Genomic DNA, 14,971 nt, shown 5'->3' with positions numbered 1-14,971 from the left:
GCCTAAAATATTTGGCTGTTTACAGAAGATGTGTGCAGACCCCTGAGACAGCATTACAGACAGGCGGGAGGGGAGGGGAAAGGAAGAGGTGGGGGGAGAGGGCATGGGAGTCGGCGGCAGACCCGGCCCACATCCACGCCGGACCCACCTCCAGGATGTCGATGAGCACGCTCTCCTCCGCCTGCCGCGAGCTGCGCACGTCCTGCAGCAGCAGCGCGTAGCGCACGCCCCGCGGGTCCGACTGGTACAGGTTGTAGGTGTCCATCTGGTACCACTCCTGCACCGCCACGAACACCTGACTCTCGTCCGTGCTGATGATCTGCAGATCCTGTGGGCATGTGCGGGGAGCACAGGGTCAGAGCCAGGCTGGGGGCTGCACATGGGAGGAAGAAGACGGCTGCACAGGCCATGAGGGTGGGGAAGACCCCAGGCTCTCCTGGAGCCATCCTGGCCTAGATTTGCCTCCTGGCTCAGCTGCTCCGGGCTCTGTGGCCTTGGACAAGTCCCCTCACCTCCCTGGGCCTCCATTTCCCCATCTCTAAAATGGGGATGGTGTTGGGACGCTCTAAGCTGGGTTATGGGAGGGTGGCCTGGGGACACCTCCTCTTCCTGGTCCCACATCAGGCCATCTGTCCATCCGTTTAACAGTGGGGAGGCGGAGTTCCTCCTCCATGCACCCCCAGATGGTTGATTCCAGGGGGTGAGGGCTGGAGCCCCTCCCTCTCCTCCTATCCACAGCCCAGGTGAGTCTCTGCTCCCTCTTTCATTCAACACACATTTGGGAAGCACCCACTCCATGCCAGATACTTCCCAGCCACTGGATGCCTAGAAAGGCCCTGAGTGCAGTGGGGAGCCAGATATGGGCCCATCCTCTGCAACCTGCAGGGAGGCGCCGTGGGTTCATCCACTCAAGCTTCATTGTCCAGGGACACTATCCCCACCCGTACATGCACCAGACTTCTTCCCAGTCCCCCTGTGCCGGTCCCTGCCAGCCCTGAGCCCTGGGGGCACAGTCTGGAGGGAGAGGCAGAGAAGGAGCCTCACCAGGACCCTATAAGGTGGTCTCAGAGGTGAAAGGGCAGCCGGGGCAAAGTCCCCAGCCTCGGTTTCCATCTGGAAGCAGGTGTGTTGGGCAGCTCTGGAGTGGGCTCAGGGCAGTGGTCTTTGGGTTCAGTCCCAGGTTTTTAAACTCAGAAAGCAGCCAAAACCCAATAGAATAAAAAGGAAAACCAGGAATACCTGAGTTTCCTGTTTTCTTTTCTTGCCTAGCCAGCCCCAAACGCGTGTGGGAGGCACGAATAAAGGGCTCTGGACAGGCCCATTTTGAAGCCCTAACCAGCTTCCCTCCCACCTCTGTTCCTTTGCCTTCTCTCACTCTGGAACGTCATCACCCTCTGAGAACACAGTGCCAAGGTCCAGGGGCAGAGGATGGGTGGCAGAGGAGGGCCCGGCCGGCCCCACCTGCGGAGCCACCCCTCCCAACTACGGTGTGGCTGTGGCTGGGACGCTTGGGGATGGCTCCCTTCACATGTTCTCATCTGATGGGAGGGCCTAGGGAAGGGGTATTTTTTTTTTTTTCTGTACAATAACAGATAAAATCCTGATTCTGTCCAGTGGAGCTCAGTTTTCAGTGGAGAGTGAGGAAGAAGCTACCCTGGCAGGTGGCTCAGGGCCGGGCTGGACTCCTGAACGCTGAGGCCTGGCCCCTTACCCTCACTGCCCTGCCTGTTCCCTGCACTGTGCAGCCCCAAGGGCTTTGCAGGAAAGGAGAGTGATGCTATTTTGCAGCTACCATGCAGGCCATAGGCAGAGAGGACCCCACAGCAGCAGGAGCCGCAGTCCTGTGTCTAGGGACCGAAATTCAACACACAGAAATGACTGGCACTGAGACACACAGAACCAGGGAAGGATGATGGGGCAGGGTGCCAGAGCCTGGCCTTCCCCATGCGTGAAGTGGGACCATGGGTGATGCAGAGCCCACGGAGGTACGTGAAGTGCCCAGAGGCAGCAGGCTTGTGGCTGTTCTGCCCTCCTCACCTCAGCTTCCCAATCCTTCCTGCTCAGCACCATGGGCCAAAATGCGGGCGTTGGTCGTTCTGCTGCCCAACTAGGGGAAGGTTTGTCCACCAGCCTGGGCCGTGGCAGGGAATTAGACCATGCAGTCAGATTGTCAGGGAGGATGTGAGACTCCTGCAGGGGTGGTAGGGGGACTGAGACTATGGGTGCTTTGAGCTCAGGGGGCTTGGCATCAACCATGTCATCAGGATTCAGTATTTACAGCGATTGCAGCAAGTCACATTGTGCCTCCTATGCCTCTGGGTAAATGTTTACATAACCTGGGTAAATGCATTGGGTAAATGTTTTCCACCATCTAGGAAACAAAGAAAAATGCATAAAGTGACTCGAGGTTACAACTGGTGCCCCCTAGAGAGACCCGGCACCAGCGTTTTCAAATGTTTACATTTGGGCTTTCTCTTCAGTGTGGTGCACATATTTTTTCCATGTGTAGTTTATAGTTTGCCCCGCTACATCACAGGCAGAGCATTTTCTCTGCCATTAAAATGATCTATACACAGCACTTTAATGACTGCATGATATTCCATTTTGTGGACGGGCCATATTCCACTGAGCTGCTTCCCAGCTGGGAAACCGTCAGCGTTCTCAACATAACTGTGAGATGGTCATGAACATTTCCAGACACAGATCTCTGCTCTCTGGTTATTTCCTTGACATAAACTCCTAAGAAGGGAAATTGCCACGTCGCAACGTTTCGAAAGCTCTTGTTACCTGTTGTTAAATTGCTGAAAGTTTACATTAGTTCCTTCCCCATCAGCAGGAGTAGAGGGCATGTATTTCGTTTTATGTATTCCAATATTAGAATGGTCTTTTAAAAATATTTGCTGATTAGAGTTATAAATAACAGGCGATTTTTGCTTCATGTTGCATTTACTGTCTTCTTTAAGAAAAGACAGAAGCAGAGACATTTTGATATTTTTAAATGAAGGATGTAAGACACATTCAAATATACATATAGTATATGTGATTGTACATATTTGTATGACCTGGAGAAACACGCAGAAGGAAACACCAACGTTGCCGATATTTGTTATTAGGTAGAATTAGGTTTGCTTGTAAATAACAGAAACAGGAAAAAGCTCTCTTTATTAGAGAGCTCTAAGAAGCCACACAGGACAATTCTACTAGCATCTCACTGGCTAGATTTTAGAAGCATGACCACATGTAGTTGCAAAGGAAGCTGGGAAATGCAGTCTTTTAGCTGGGAAGCAATGTACTAGCCAAAGTCTGGGGTTTGTTGAACTAAGATGAACGGGCAGAATGGATATGAGGAGTATCCAAGACTTTCAACGATACCTCCTTGAGGAATGAGGAAGTGAGACTGTCAGGGAAGGGAGGACTGGAGAGGCAAGCAGGTAGAAAGGGTATCTACACATATACATAGTATTGTTTATTATGTTGTATTATAAGGTAAATAGATGTATTCTTCCATTAGTTGTAGTGAATGCATTTTAAATAAGTAATTTTGGAAAAGTTTAAAAATATTTTTAATAGACATGACAGGGGAAATTTCTCCATAGATGTTTATATAAAATTCATGAAACAGTCTAATGAACGAACACCTTCATCAAATTCTTTCAACACTTTGAATGTATCAGCTCACTGCCTTCTGAACTCCGGGTTCCTGATGAGACATCTGTTGATAATCATATTGATTATTGCTTGTATGTGACAAGTCATTTCTCTCAGTGCTTTCAAGATTCTCTCTTAAGAGTTTCTGATTTTTTGCCAGGTATGGTTGATCGCGGCTCTAGTCCCAGCACTTTGGGAGGCTGAGGCAGGTGGATCACTTGAGGTCAGGAGTTCTAGACCAGCCTAGACAACATGGTGAAACCCTGTCTCTATTAAAAATACAAAATTAGCTGGGTATGGTGGCAGGCACCTGTAATCCCAACTATTCAGGAGGCTGAGGCAGGAGAATTGCTTGAACCCAGGAGGTGGAGGTTGCAGTGAGCTGAGATTGTACCACTGAACTCCAGCCTGGGTGACAAAGGGAGATTCTATATCAAAAAAAAACAAAACAAAACAAAAAAAAAAGAGTTTCTGTCTTTTGACAGTTTGGTTATATGTCTTGGTGTGGATCTCTTTGTGTTTATCCTTCTTAGAGTTTGTTGAACTTTTAGATACTTATATTCACGTCTTTCATCAATATAAATTGATGGGGGAGTTTTGGGCCATTATTTCTTCAAATAGTCTCTCTGCCTTTATCTCTCTTCTGTTCTTTCTGGGACTCCCACAATCATATGTTGGTCTGCTTGATGATGTCCAAAAGCTCCCATAGACTGCGTTCACTTTCCATCCTTGTTCTTTCTGCTCCTCAGCTTGATAATTTTAATTGTCTTATCTTTAAGTTCTCAGATTCCTTCTTCTGCCTTTCAATTCTGCTTTCAAATCCCTCTAGTAAATTTTTCTTTTCAATTATTTTTTTAGCTCCAGAATTTCTCTTGGTTCCTTTTTATTTTTTCTATCTCTTTATTGCTATTTCCATTTTGTCCATACATCATTTTCTTGTTTTTCTCTATTTTTCCCTTCAGTTCTTTGAGCCTCTGTAAGACACTCATATTAAAGTCTTTGTCTGGTAGATCTGCCATCTGGTCTTTCTCAGGGAAGGTTTATGTTATTTTTTTTTCTTTTGAATGCATCATACTTTCCTGTTTCTTCGTATGCCTCATAACTTTTTTCATGTCAAAAACTGGACAGTTGAGTCTAATGTCCAGTTAGAGTGGACATTAATAATATGGTACCTCTGGAAATTAGCTTGTCCCCTTTCCATAGAGCTTGCCATGTTTTGTTCTTATTTTTGACGGTTGTTGGCTATCTCTTTACCAAGAATCAGCCTTCCATGTAAGCTTAACATCTTCCTGGGGCTTTTCTGAGCCTCTGCTTTTCCCTGGGCATGCCTGGTGATTTTCTAAGTTCTCCTATATATACAGCTGCTTTCGAATGTCTAGCTCCCAAAAGGGAAAAGGGGGAAAAATAAAAGCAAGGAAAACAGGCTGTGACCCTTTAAATCTCCTGGAAGCTGTTTCAACTCATGGTGGTTGCAATAACAGCTGCCTGTCTGGGTATCTGCACATCTGTCATCAGAAGCAGTCAGTAATCAGAGCACAGATCCTCAGTATTTGAAAGACAAGGTCCTTATGGCACTCCTGCGCCCTCCAGCTCCTTCAAGCTCTGTGCATGCTGCTCTAGGGACACGTGCACATTTGCCTGCCATGGGGCTGGGGTGGGGGATGGGAAGCCTGGTACCAGGCTAAGAGCTGACATTATCCAAATTGACTTTGATATGCCATCCGTGCCTTGCCCTGGAAACTGCAAGCTCTCAAATACACTTGAGAATTCCAAAGCAGTTACACCGGATGGGTTCTGCCAGTGCCGTTGCCATCTAGGTGGCAAGACGGATTCTGGGGCATCCTGCTCTGCCATCTTACCTGATGTCACTTCTTTCTTTATTCATACAGTTTAGAAATTTTATTTTACTTTAAGTACATTTATGGCAAATACAAGAATATTTCACTTTAAATTTGCATTTACCTATTTTTGTGAATGCTTTTATATAATTGATAGTTATTTGGATTTTTCTTCTCTTTTGTCTATTTACAGCTTTGGCCTATTGTTTACCTCTGTTAGGGAAACTGAATATTTAAAAAAAATGATAAGTAAATAAGCAAAGGATATAGACAAATATAAAAACGGCCCACCCTTTATAGCTTTCACAGACAGGTAAATTAAAACAGCAGGACAGTATCATTTATACCCTTTAACATAGAAGGAAAATAGAAAAACATGGCAAAGCTATGTTGAAGCTGATCTATTCCAACTTTGTTGGTGACAGCAGCTCAGCTTGCCCAAGCAACTAAGCTACACAAATATTTATATCCTTTGTTCTGAAGTGTGGGGAAAAGAAAGAGAGATCAGACTGTTACTGTGTCTATGTAGAAAGAAGTAGACATAAGAGACTCCATTTTGCTCTGCACTAAGAAAAATTCTTCTGCCTTGAGATGCTGTTAATCTGTAACCCTACCCCCAACCCTGTGCTCGAAGAAACATGTGCCGTGTCGACTCAAGTTTTAATGGATTTAGGGCTATGCAGGATATGCTTTGTTAAACAAATGCTTGAAGGCAGCATGCTTGTTAAAAGTCATCACCACTCCCTAATCTCAAGTACCCAGGGACACAAAACACTGCAGAAGGCCCTTGGGACATCTGCCTAGGAAAGCCAGGTATTGTCCAAGGTTTCTCCCCATGTGCCAGTCTGAAATATGGCCTCCTGGGAAGGGAAAGACCTGACCGTCCCCCAGCCCCACACCCGTAAAGGGTCTGTGCTGAGGAGGATTAGTGAAAGAGGAAGGCCTCTTTGCAGCTGAGATAAGAGGAAAGCATGGGTCTCCTGCTTGTCCCTGGGCAATGGAATGTCTCCGTGTAAAACCCGATTGTATATTCCATCTACTGAGAGAGGAGAAAACCGCCTTAGGGCTGGAGGTGAGACATGCTGGTGGCAATACTGCTCTTTAATGTACTGAGATGTTTATGTATGTGCACATCAAAGCACAGCACCTTTTTCTTAACCTTGTTTATGATACAGAGACATTTGTTCACGTTTTCCTGCTGACCCTCTCCCCACTATTACCCTATTGTCCTGCCACATCCCTCTCTCTGAGATGGTAGAGATAATGATCAATAAATACTGAGGGAACTCAGACTGGTGCCGGCACGGGTCCTCTGTATGCTGAGCACAAGTCCCCTGGGCCCACTTTTCTTTCTCTGTACTTTGTCTCTGTGTCTCTTTCTTTTCTCAGTCTCTCATCCCACCTGATGAGAAACACTCACAGGTGTGGAGGGGCAGGCCACCCCTTCACTGAAGTTCTCCTTAGACTTTAACTTGAGAAAATTAAAAAGAAATACCTGTGGGCACACATAGATTCGTTGCAGCCCTGTTTATAATTATAAAAAAATGGAAACAACCGAAATGTCCAAGCAAGAGTCTGGCTTAGCTCAACAAGGTACACTCTCCTCAACAGAAAGCTTCACAGTCATTTAAAGTAGATATCATGCATCATTCGAGAAACAGTCTCATGCTATAGCGTCCTGTGGATGCAGGCTGGAGACCCAGGACTGCTTGTAATTCAGCTACGTAAAAGCTCTTTTGCATATGACTGAGGAATGCGGGGAGACCAAGAACTGGGGGAGGAGACATTGGGTGGGTGGGGTGAGAGGTTTGCGGGTGAGCCCCCTGCTCCAATGTCTATGATTTTCATGATGTTAGTTAAGCAATTAAAAATATAAAAAGAAAAAAAGAGAGAGTTGAGTCTGTGGGCAGAGGAAACAGGCAAGTTACAAATTCACCATAAAACAACAACATCTGATGAGGGAATTCAATTAGGCACTTCTGTAAGTTGTTGGGGGGAAATACTGGGTGGGTTGCTGTCCTGACCTGGGTGGAGAGGAAGCAGGCTGGCTGGCTGGCTGGGTAAAGGTCTCAGCAACATGAGATGTGGTCTTGAAGACCCCGTAGGGCTCTGGGGGCCCCATTCTCCTGACAGCAGCCCAGCTTGCTCACTTCTTGACGAGGAAGTGACCATCATCTTCAACTGCTGGTCACTGGGTCCTGTGCACGGACCCCTGAGGGAGGACATTGATAGTCACAGCACACGCCACCTGCCCTGGATGGGTCCCTGGTCTTCCCTTGAAACTGAATGACATGAGGCCGGGTGTGTGTCTGTCACTGCTGTGAGAGTCTCTTGATTCTTTTCAATGACCTCCAATTTCCATGGAAATGTGAGAAGAAGAAAACCAGTGTAAAATGCACACTGTCAAGGGTCCACAGCGGGAGACATGACCTGGTGCTTCCTGCAAATCTCACTGACATCACATCTGCAGGTCCAGGGAGCCATCGCTCAAGGTCACAGAGGTCATGACTTATAGCCATAGGCTCCTTAGAGCACCCTTGGCAGCAGGCTGACTGCTGGCCCAGCTACCCCAGCCTCCAATGCCAGAGGGGAGCAGAGAGGGTCCCTGTATGGGCCTAATTCTGGGCTGTGCACTTTCCTCTCCCCTACACCAGGACAAAGAGCCCAGGACAGAGGAGCTTCTAATGCTGTAGCTCCCAAAGGTCGAGGGAAGGCTTCCCAGATGCTGAAAAGGTCCCTCACCCCAGAGGGACAGATACCTCCGGCCTTTGCCTGAAATGAAACCATTAGCTTTTAATTTACATATTCAGCCAAGCCTGGAGTTCAGTCTATTAAGCTCGGTCCTTTTTTCCTTTTATTTTTTTCTTGTTTTTAAAGAGAAGTTTTGAAAAGGCCTCCTAGACTTTTCCCATTTCTGGCTCAGGAGCGGTCTGAGGGTGCCCAGCGCAGAAGCTCCCATGTCCAAGCACTTTACATCAAGCCACAGCCTGGGCTTGGAGGGCCCAGAGCCGCTGGCCCCTCCCACTCCACTCTCGCTCTTTACCCCAGGGTCTTAGCTCCTGCCCTGCCCTCCACCCGAACCACTTTCTCCCTTGCTCTTCTCGGAGCTGCCTTAGGGCTTTGGATAAAGAATCCCTTCCCGGAACATCACACTCCGGGGACTGTTGTGGGGTGGGGGGAGGGGGGAGGGACAGCATTAGGAGATACACCTAATGCTAAATGACGAGTTAATGGGTGCAGGAAATCAGCATGACACATGGATACATATGTAACAAACCTGCACATTGTGCACATGTACCCTAAAACCCTAAAGTATAATTAAAAAAAAAAAAAAAAGAATCCCTTCCCATCCTAGCCCCAGAGGGCCCTCCATAGCTGTCTGGCCTAAATCAGCCACACACACAAGCACTTGAGCGTGCACACACACACACACACACACACAATCATACACACGCTCTCCATCACTCTCTCTCTCCCTCTTGTTCCCTTCTTAGCACAAACCACAACTTGCAATTATTTTATGCATTTGTCTGTCTACTGGATCTCCTGCCTGTTCCCCGTCTGCAAAGCCCACAGGAGCAGGAACCCGGGGCTTCTGATTCACAGCATGGCCTCCTAGCACACATTCCGGTTTATATTTGGTGTTCAGTAAATAAATGTGGAGGAAGGGAAGGTTCATCTGTTTCTCAACTATGCATGTGGGACAAGAGATCTTCGGAAAGTATCATCCCAATGTCCTCAGGAGGGAGGTGTGGCACGAGGCTGAGCTGACTCACCTGGACCTCAGTTTGAGATCTGCCTTTGTTTCTAACTAGCTGTGTGATCTCAGACAGGTGACTGCCTCTCTGAACTTCCATCACCTCCTCTGATAGGCGGGAATAATATATTAATAGGGTGGAGAGAGGCCCTGAGGCAGGGGCAGGGGCAGAGTTGGGCAATCCCCAGCTCCCCTGGTCTCCCTTCTTTGCCTTCCGAGGCAAGGGAAAGGCAACAGCATTAACTGAGCACCTACTATATGCCAGGCAGCATACTAGGTGGCTGGAATGCAGAGGTGAGTACAGCAGAGATCATCCCCACCCCAGCAATGTCAGAGGAGAGCAGGAGATGGACACTGGAAGGAGGGGTCCCTCGCACCCTGGGCACCAGCAAGGAGAAGAGTGGGATGGGACCAGAAAACAGAGGACTGGGCCCGCCTAAGGGGCCATTAGCAAGTGATATTTCTCCTGAAATACCACATGTGCAAGAGTTCTGGGGAAAGATGAACCAGGCAGAGGGAAGAGCCTGGCAGAGGCCTAGGATGAAGCTGGGCACAGCTGAGTCTGGAAGGGCTGGGTGGGCTGGAATGGAGGGTGTGAGGGGCGAGTGGCTGGAGGAAGCGCAGCTACACACTGTTCTTGTCCATCCTGACCTGGGACCTCCAAGCACCTGTGTGTGAGTCCTGTTGCCCCACGAGTCAGGACAGGCTTAGGGTCTGGCCACAGGGCCAGGCGGAGTGGGGAGCACCTTACCTTTGGCAATGCATACTTCGGCAGCTTCATCAGGACAAATTCATTGCGACGATAAGAGACATAGTATTTTGTCCGGTTTGCTGATGTTGCCTAATCGGGGGAAGAAACACATTTTTGAGAGGCTTGATTCCCTCTCCAGCCAGAGTCTCATGAATGAAAAACTACATATTATATTCAGCAAGTGAAAATGCCCTTTTACTTTGCTTCTACCTGTTCTGCTTGAAATGAGCAGACTCCTATTCATCCTTCAAAGCCCCCAAATTAACATCCCTCCTCTGGGAAGTCATCTTCTGCTTCCTTCAGTCAGAACTTACTTATTTCCCCATGTTCTCTCAGCACCTTGTTGCTCTGCATCCAACTTGTGGAACAAGGTGGAGAAAGTTCCGATGGAGAAGGAGACAGGCCAAAGATGAGCTCGTTACCAAAGGTGATCACTGAACTTCGAGGCATGACAAACAAAGCCGGCACCATCCCGAGTGCTTTTCCCGGGCAGCTCATTTGATCTCATAACAATCAACCCCATGAACTGTGGCCACGGGCATCTGTTCCCAGAGACAGAAAGGCCCAGCAGGACAGGACTGTGGCAGGTCTCTGATTACAGAGGCCACATATCCTCACTGCCACAGAACAGGAGGTGCAGCTTCCTGAGCCACCAGCACCGCCACCTTGTTGGTGGTGAGGTGGGGCTGGAAGGGCTGAGGTTTCTCACATCCCAGCACAGGCTCCTGGATCCTCTGAGGAGGAGGGTGGGAGGAGGAAGGGAGAGGGCAGGAGAGGCCTAGGCTGGCGTAGGGAGAGCTTTCCTCTGCAGTTGTTGAGAAAGATGGAAACCAGGATAGAAACTGGATGGAGCCGGTGGCCCCTGCCTTCTCCTGCCCCTCATAAACAATGTCGCGAGCACCAACACCAGGCAAGCTAACTCTGTGACCTTGTGCAGAATGAGACCACCCTGCGATCGGGTCTGAACACAGACCAGACATGAATGTCGTTCAAACCCCCAAGATGCCCAGACACCCACCCTGGCTGAGATGAGTGAGGACTGCTGCTTCACTGCCCGGCTCCCGCCTCCCCCTGAGTCTCCCGCCTCCCCTGAATCACCCCTCCCTTTAGAGAAGATTGAGACGCCTGATCCTAGCAGGACCTCACCTCCTCACATCCCTCAATCCAGAGTCACACCTGGTTTCCTCGCAACCCCCCCAAATCACCTCCTGCAGCCCACACCTGACAATCAGGCCCTTCTAACCCCTCTGAGATGCCCAGGTTCCCCAGGGCGTGTGTTCCCCCTTGCCGCACTGAGTGATAACCCAGCCTGCTCCGCCATAGGTGAGCTCCGGGGGTCTTAGGCTGCAGGGCTTTGACAGGCGAGCCTGTCTAACGTTTAGAAACCACTCAACATGGGAGATGGTTGCCCAGAGAGCTGACACTGTCTTTGCTCTGGTACTTAGTGGACATCTGCAGAAATGCCATGCTAGGAGCTGGGAAAGCAGGTGGGGGGTTCAGACCTAGAGCCCAGCCTCAGCTTGCCTGAGTCAGGTGTAGGGACAAAAGGAGTAAATGGTACGGAATGACACAGTGGGGCCTGGGCTGTGACGGAGGAAGCTACAGGGCTGGGGGTCCTCAGAGGAGGCACCAGTGAGCCTGAAGTGGAGGCAGAAGTCAGGGAAGACTTCCTGGAGGAGGAAGTGCATGATTGAGTCTTCAAGAAGGAGCAGGATCAGCTGGTGGAGAAGCGAGGCACAGCACAGGGAACAGTACGAGCAAACACACAGACAGGGGATCAAAAGCCAGCGGCTGGGGCTCAGCAGAGAGCAGTGGAAACTGGGCAGGGCTGGAGGTTAGGGCCGGTGGCAGCAGCAGCCTATTGTCTGGCCTGCTTTAATGGTGGGGGATGGGATGCCCACTGCCTGCCCTAGCCCCTAACTCCATGGTGGCCCTTGGCACACACTGAGTGTAGAGTGGGGAGCTGGGGTGACCAAGTGTGGCTGACACATGGGAAGGAGGAGGCTGGGGAGCACGGAGGCCCTTCTGGGGAGAGGGCACCCCGCAGCTGCCCTCAAGGGGCTTCCTTGGGGGAAACTTTGGTTTGTTTTACAGGGTCCCGGAGGGCAGAACAGAACCCAGTGGATGGGAGTCCGATGACGCACACTCTGTCTCAGGGCCAGAAGAAACAGGCCAGTGACTGGGGCTACTCAGCAGAGGGCTAGGCTGTTTCGGGAGGGCTGAACTCCCCATCCATGAAGGTGAAGAAAAGCTGGATGGGTTGGTTGTGTACTAGAGTTTCTGAATTAGCTGGGACCACCTGGCTGCTGAGGGTGGGCCCACTTGTGACCTGAGGGCACAGGCAGCAGGCTCCTGGTCACAGGGCTGTGGACAGCCGGTGCCTGGTGGCCAAGAACCGGCACCAGAAGCAGTCCTGGTCAGTTCCAAAGTCACTGATAAAGCCAAGTGGGGCTAAATGGGCTTAGGTTTGGGGACCCCGAGTGGCTGGGAGGTTTGTGGTAGCCAGAAGGGAGGTGGAGCCTCAGTGTCCCTGAGCCCCAGTTCTGGACTTGCGGGGGCTTCTGTGGACGCCTGCAGCCACAGCCACGGTCAGAAACCGTGACCTGCGAAGTAGCACTTGAAAGTGAAATACCCGTTTTATTGCCTCTTTTCTGAGCGATTCCATTTTTGCCATGAGCGGGTCATCCACCACATCGCCTGTTGCCAATTTCCAAAAGCCCTGGAAGCAAGCTTACCTTAAAGAAGATGTAATCGTCCTGCACAGTCAGAGACCCGTGGTCAATGGGGCCTGTGAACGGGGCCGTCAGCATTTTCTCGGAGCAATTGTGGATCGGGCAGGTGACGTACCGAAAGTCTACAGGAGAGAGGCGCCGACCCAGGCAGTCAGACTCCAGCTGGAGCCACAGACAGCCCGAGACATGTGCTGGGCTCCATCTTCCTCTAATACCACTGCGGTGCGGCTTCGTGGGCTTGAATTCTAAAGGCCACTGTGATGACACCTGAGGCTGAGGGTGTCATCCTCGCTCACTGTGGGCCACCTGCACTCTGACATGAGCTCCTTCAACCCTCAGGAAAGTGTTCGTGCTACTCTGGAGCCTGCCACCCCCCTGCAGGAGGGGTCAGCACAGATGACGGTGGGTACCTCGCCACACCCAGACGTGCACGGCCCCCACACCCTCCTGAAGTCTCTCACACCTAAGCAGGGGTGGGGGCGGGTGGGGCTCCAAATTTTAAGCAAATGCTTAAAATACTTATGGTTTAGCAATATTGAATGCATGCTTTGCCAGGGAGCTGCTAATTTAAAGTCCTTCTGTTTCCCTGGGGCAAATTTATGTGGAGGGGCTGGATCCTGGAGGCCTCAGAAAGCTCTGCATTCCAGCTTGTAAGCCAGGAGGAAGATTTATCCAAAGGGACCAAGGGAAGGGTGCCTCCTCCTCCTCCTCTTCCTCCTCTTCCTTTTCCTTCTCCTTCTGCCCCCGGCCCTGGGTGACCCGGAAGCATGGAGAATGGGTAAGGGAAGGGGTTTAGGAACCAGAAAGGCCCACCCCTAAGCTCAGCCTCAGGTTTCTGCACTGAACAATGGAGTGGGCCTACCTGCCCGGGCTGTTCAGAGGAGGCAGAGGGCAGTGTACACAGAGGGTACATGGGCAGCAGCACCAGGCCACTGCCAAGCCCTCCTGAGCCACACTCATGTTCCCTTGAAACTGCCTGGTGTGCCCGGCACTCAACACTGAACCACTGAACTTCCTGCAGTGGGGCTGCCTGGCTGGAGATGCAGTGAAATGACTAGCTCAGGAGCAGGCTCAGTCAACAATCTACTGACTCATATGCTCACTCACTCACTCACTCACTCACTCACTCACTCACTCACTCACTCACTCATTCACTCACTCACTCAATCATTCACTCAATCACTCACTCAATCACTCACTCATTCACTCACTCACTCACTCAATCACTTACTCAATCACTCACTCAATCACTCACTCATTCACTCATTCAATCACTCACTCATTCACTCACTCATTCACTCACTCACTCATTCAATCACTCACTCACTCATTCAATCACTCACTTAATCACTCACTCACTCATTCACTCACTCACTCATTCACTCACTCAATCACTCACTCATTCACTCACTCACTCATTCACTCACTCAATCACTCACTCACTCAATCACTCATTCACTCACTCACTCACTCACTCAATCACTCACTCACTCATTCACTCACTCACTCATTCACTCACTCACTCAATCACTCACTCATTCACTCACTCACTCACTCATTCATTCACTCAATCACTCACTCACTCAATCACTCATTCACTCACTCACTCACTCACTCACTCACCTATTCATTCATTCATTCCCTCAATCACTCACTCATTCATCCATCTCACCATGGTCAGGCTCTCAGTGTTCCAGGCCTACAGCCAACACAACCACTTCTCAGGCTGATGGGTTGTGTGCTGGGTATAATAGCCCTGATGATAGTGCTTGCCAATTTCTGTAGTATAAACACCCCCACATGGCCATGCAGGAGCCACCTAAATGAACTTGGTGAATATGGAGTTGAAAGAGCTGTGGACAGCGGGTGCTCATGAGCCAGGGCCAGCCGAAGCTCTGGAAAGGGCAGACAGCTGACCCTGACAATGTGGTGTGATGTGGGCAGTGAGTCTTTCTCTCTGTAGCACATGTCATTTTGCAATGTTCTGCCCAGTAGGCTACTCAGGGGCAACCCTGGCATCTGGCTAGGTGCTTATTCATTCAGCAGCCTTACTGGGGACACAGGTGATCAGTAGCCCACACTGGTACTCAAGGAGTTCCAGGCCCTGGGAAGTGTGCAGAGCTGGGATGGTGGAGCCCAGCAGAGGTGGCTGGCAGGGTGCCTGAGGTCAAAGGTAAGAAATTCCAAAAGGGAGGAGCATTCCCAGCAGGGGTGGTGAGAGGTGCACCAGCCAGGACCTTGTGAC

At 50.1% G+C, this 14,971-nt stretch overlaps 1 protein-coding gene across 1 annotated transcript in view; it reads right to left on the bottom strand.

The window, feature by feature from the left end:
• Positions 1-14,971, bottom strand: part of SORCS2 (sortilin related VPS10 domain containing receptor 2) — a 524,651-nt gene that overhangs the window by 55,221 nt on the left and 454,459 nt on the right. The window contains exons 7-9 of the mRNA XM_032135565.1: positions 12,730-12,848; positions 9,995-10,084; positions 149-328 (exon numbers count right to left, since the gene is read on the bottom strand). Coding sequence (XP_031991456.1) covers positions 149-328; positions 9,995-10,084; positions 12,730-12,848 — 389 coding nt within the window. The remainder of the gene's footprint in view (positions 1-148; positions 329-9,994; positions 10,085-12,729; positions 12,849-14,971) is intronic.

The sequence above is a fragment of the Hylobates moloch genome, unplaced genomic scaffold (assembly GCF_009828535.3).
Source record: "Hylobates moloch isolate HMO894 unplaced genomic scaffold, HMol_V3 SCAFFOLD_17, whole genome shotgun sequence".
Taxonomy (NCBI): domain Eukaryota; kingdom Metazoa; phylum Chordata; class Mammalia; order Primates; family Hylobatidae; genus Hylobates; species Hylobates moloch.
This window is presented reverse-complemented; position numbering and strand designations above follow the sequence as displayed.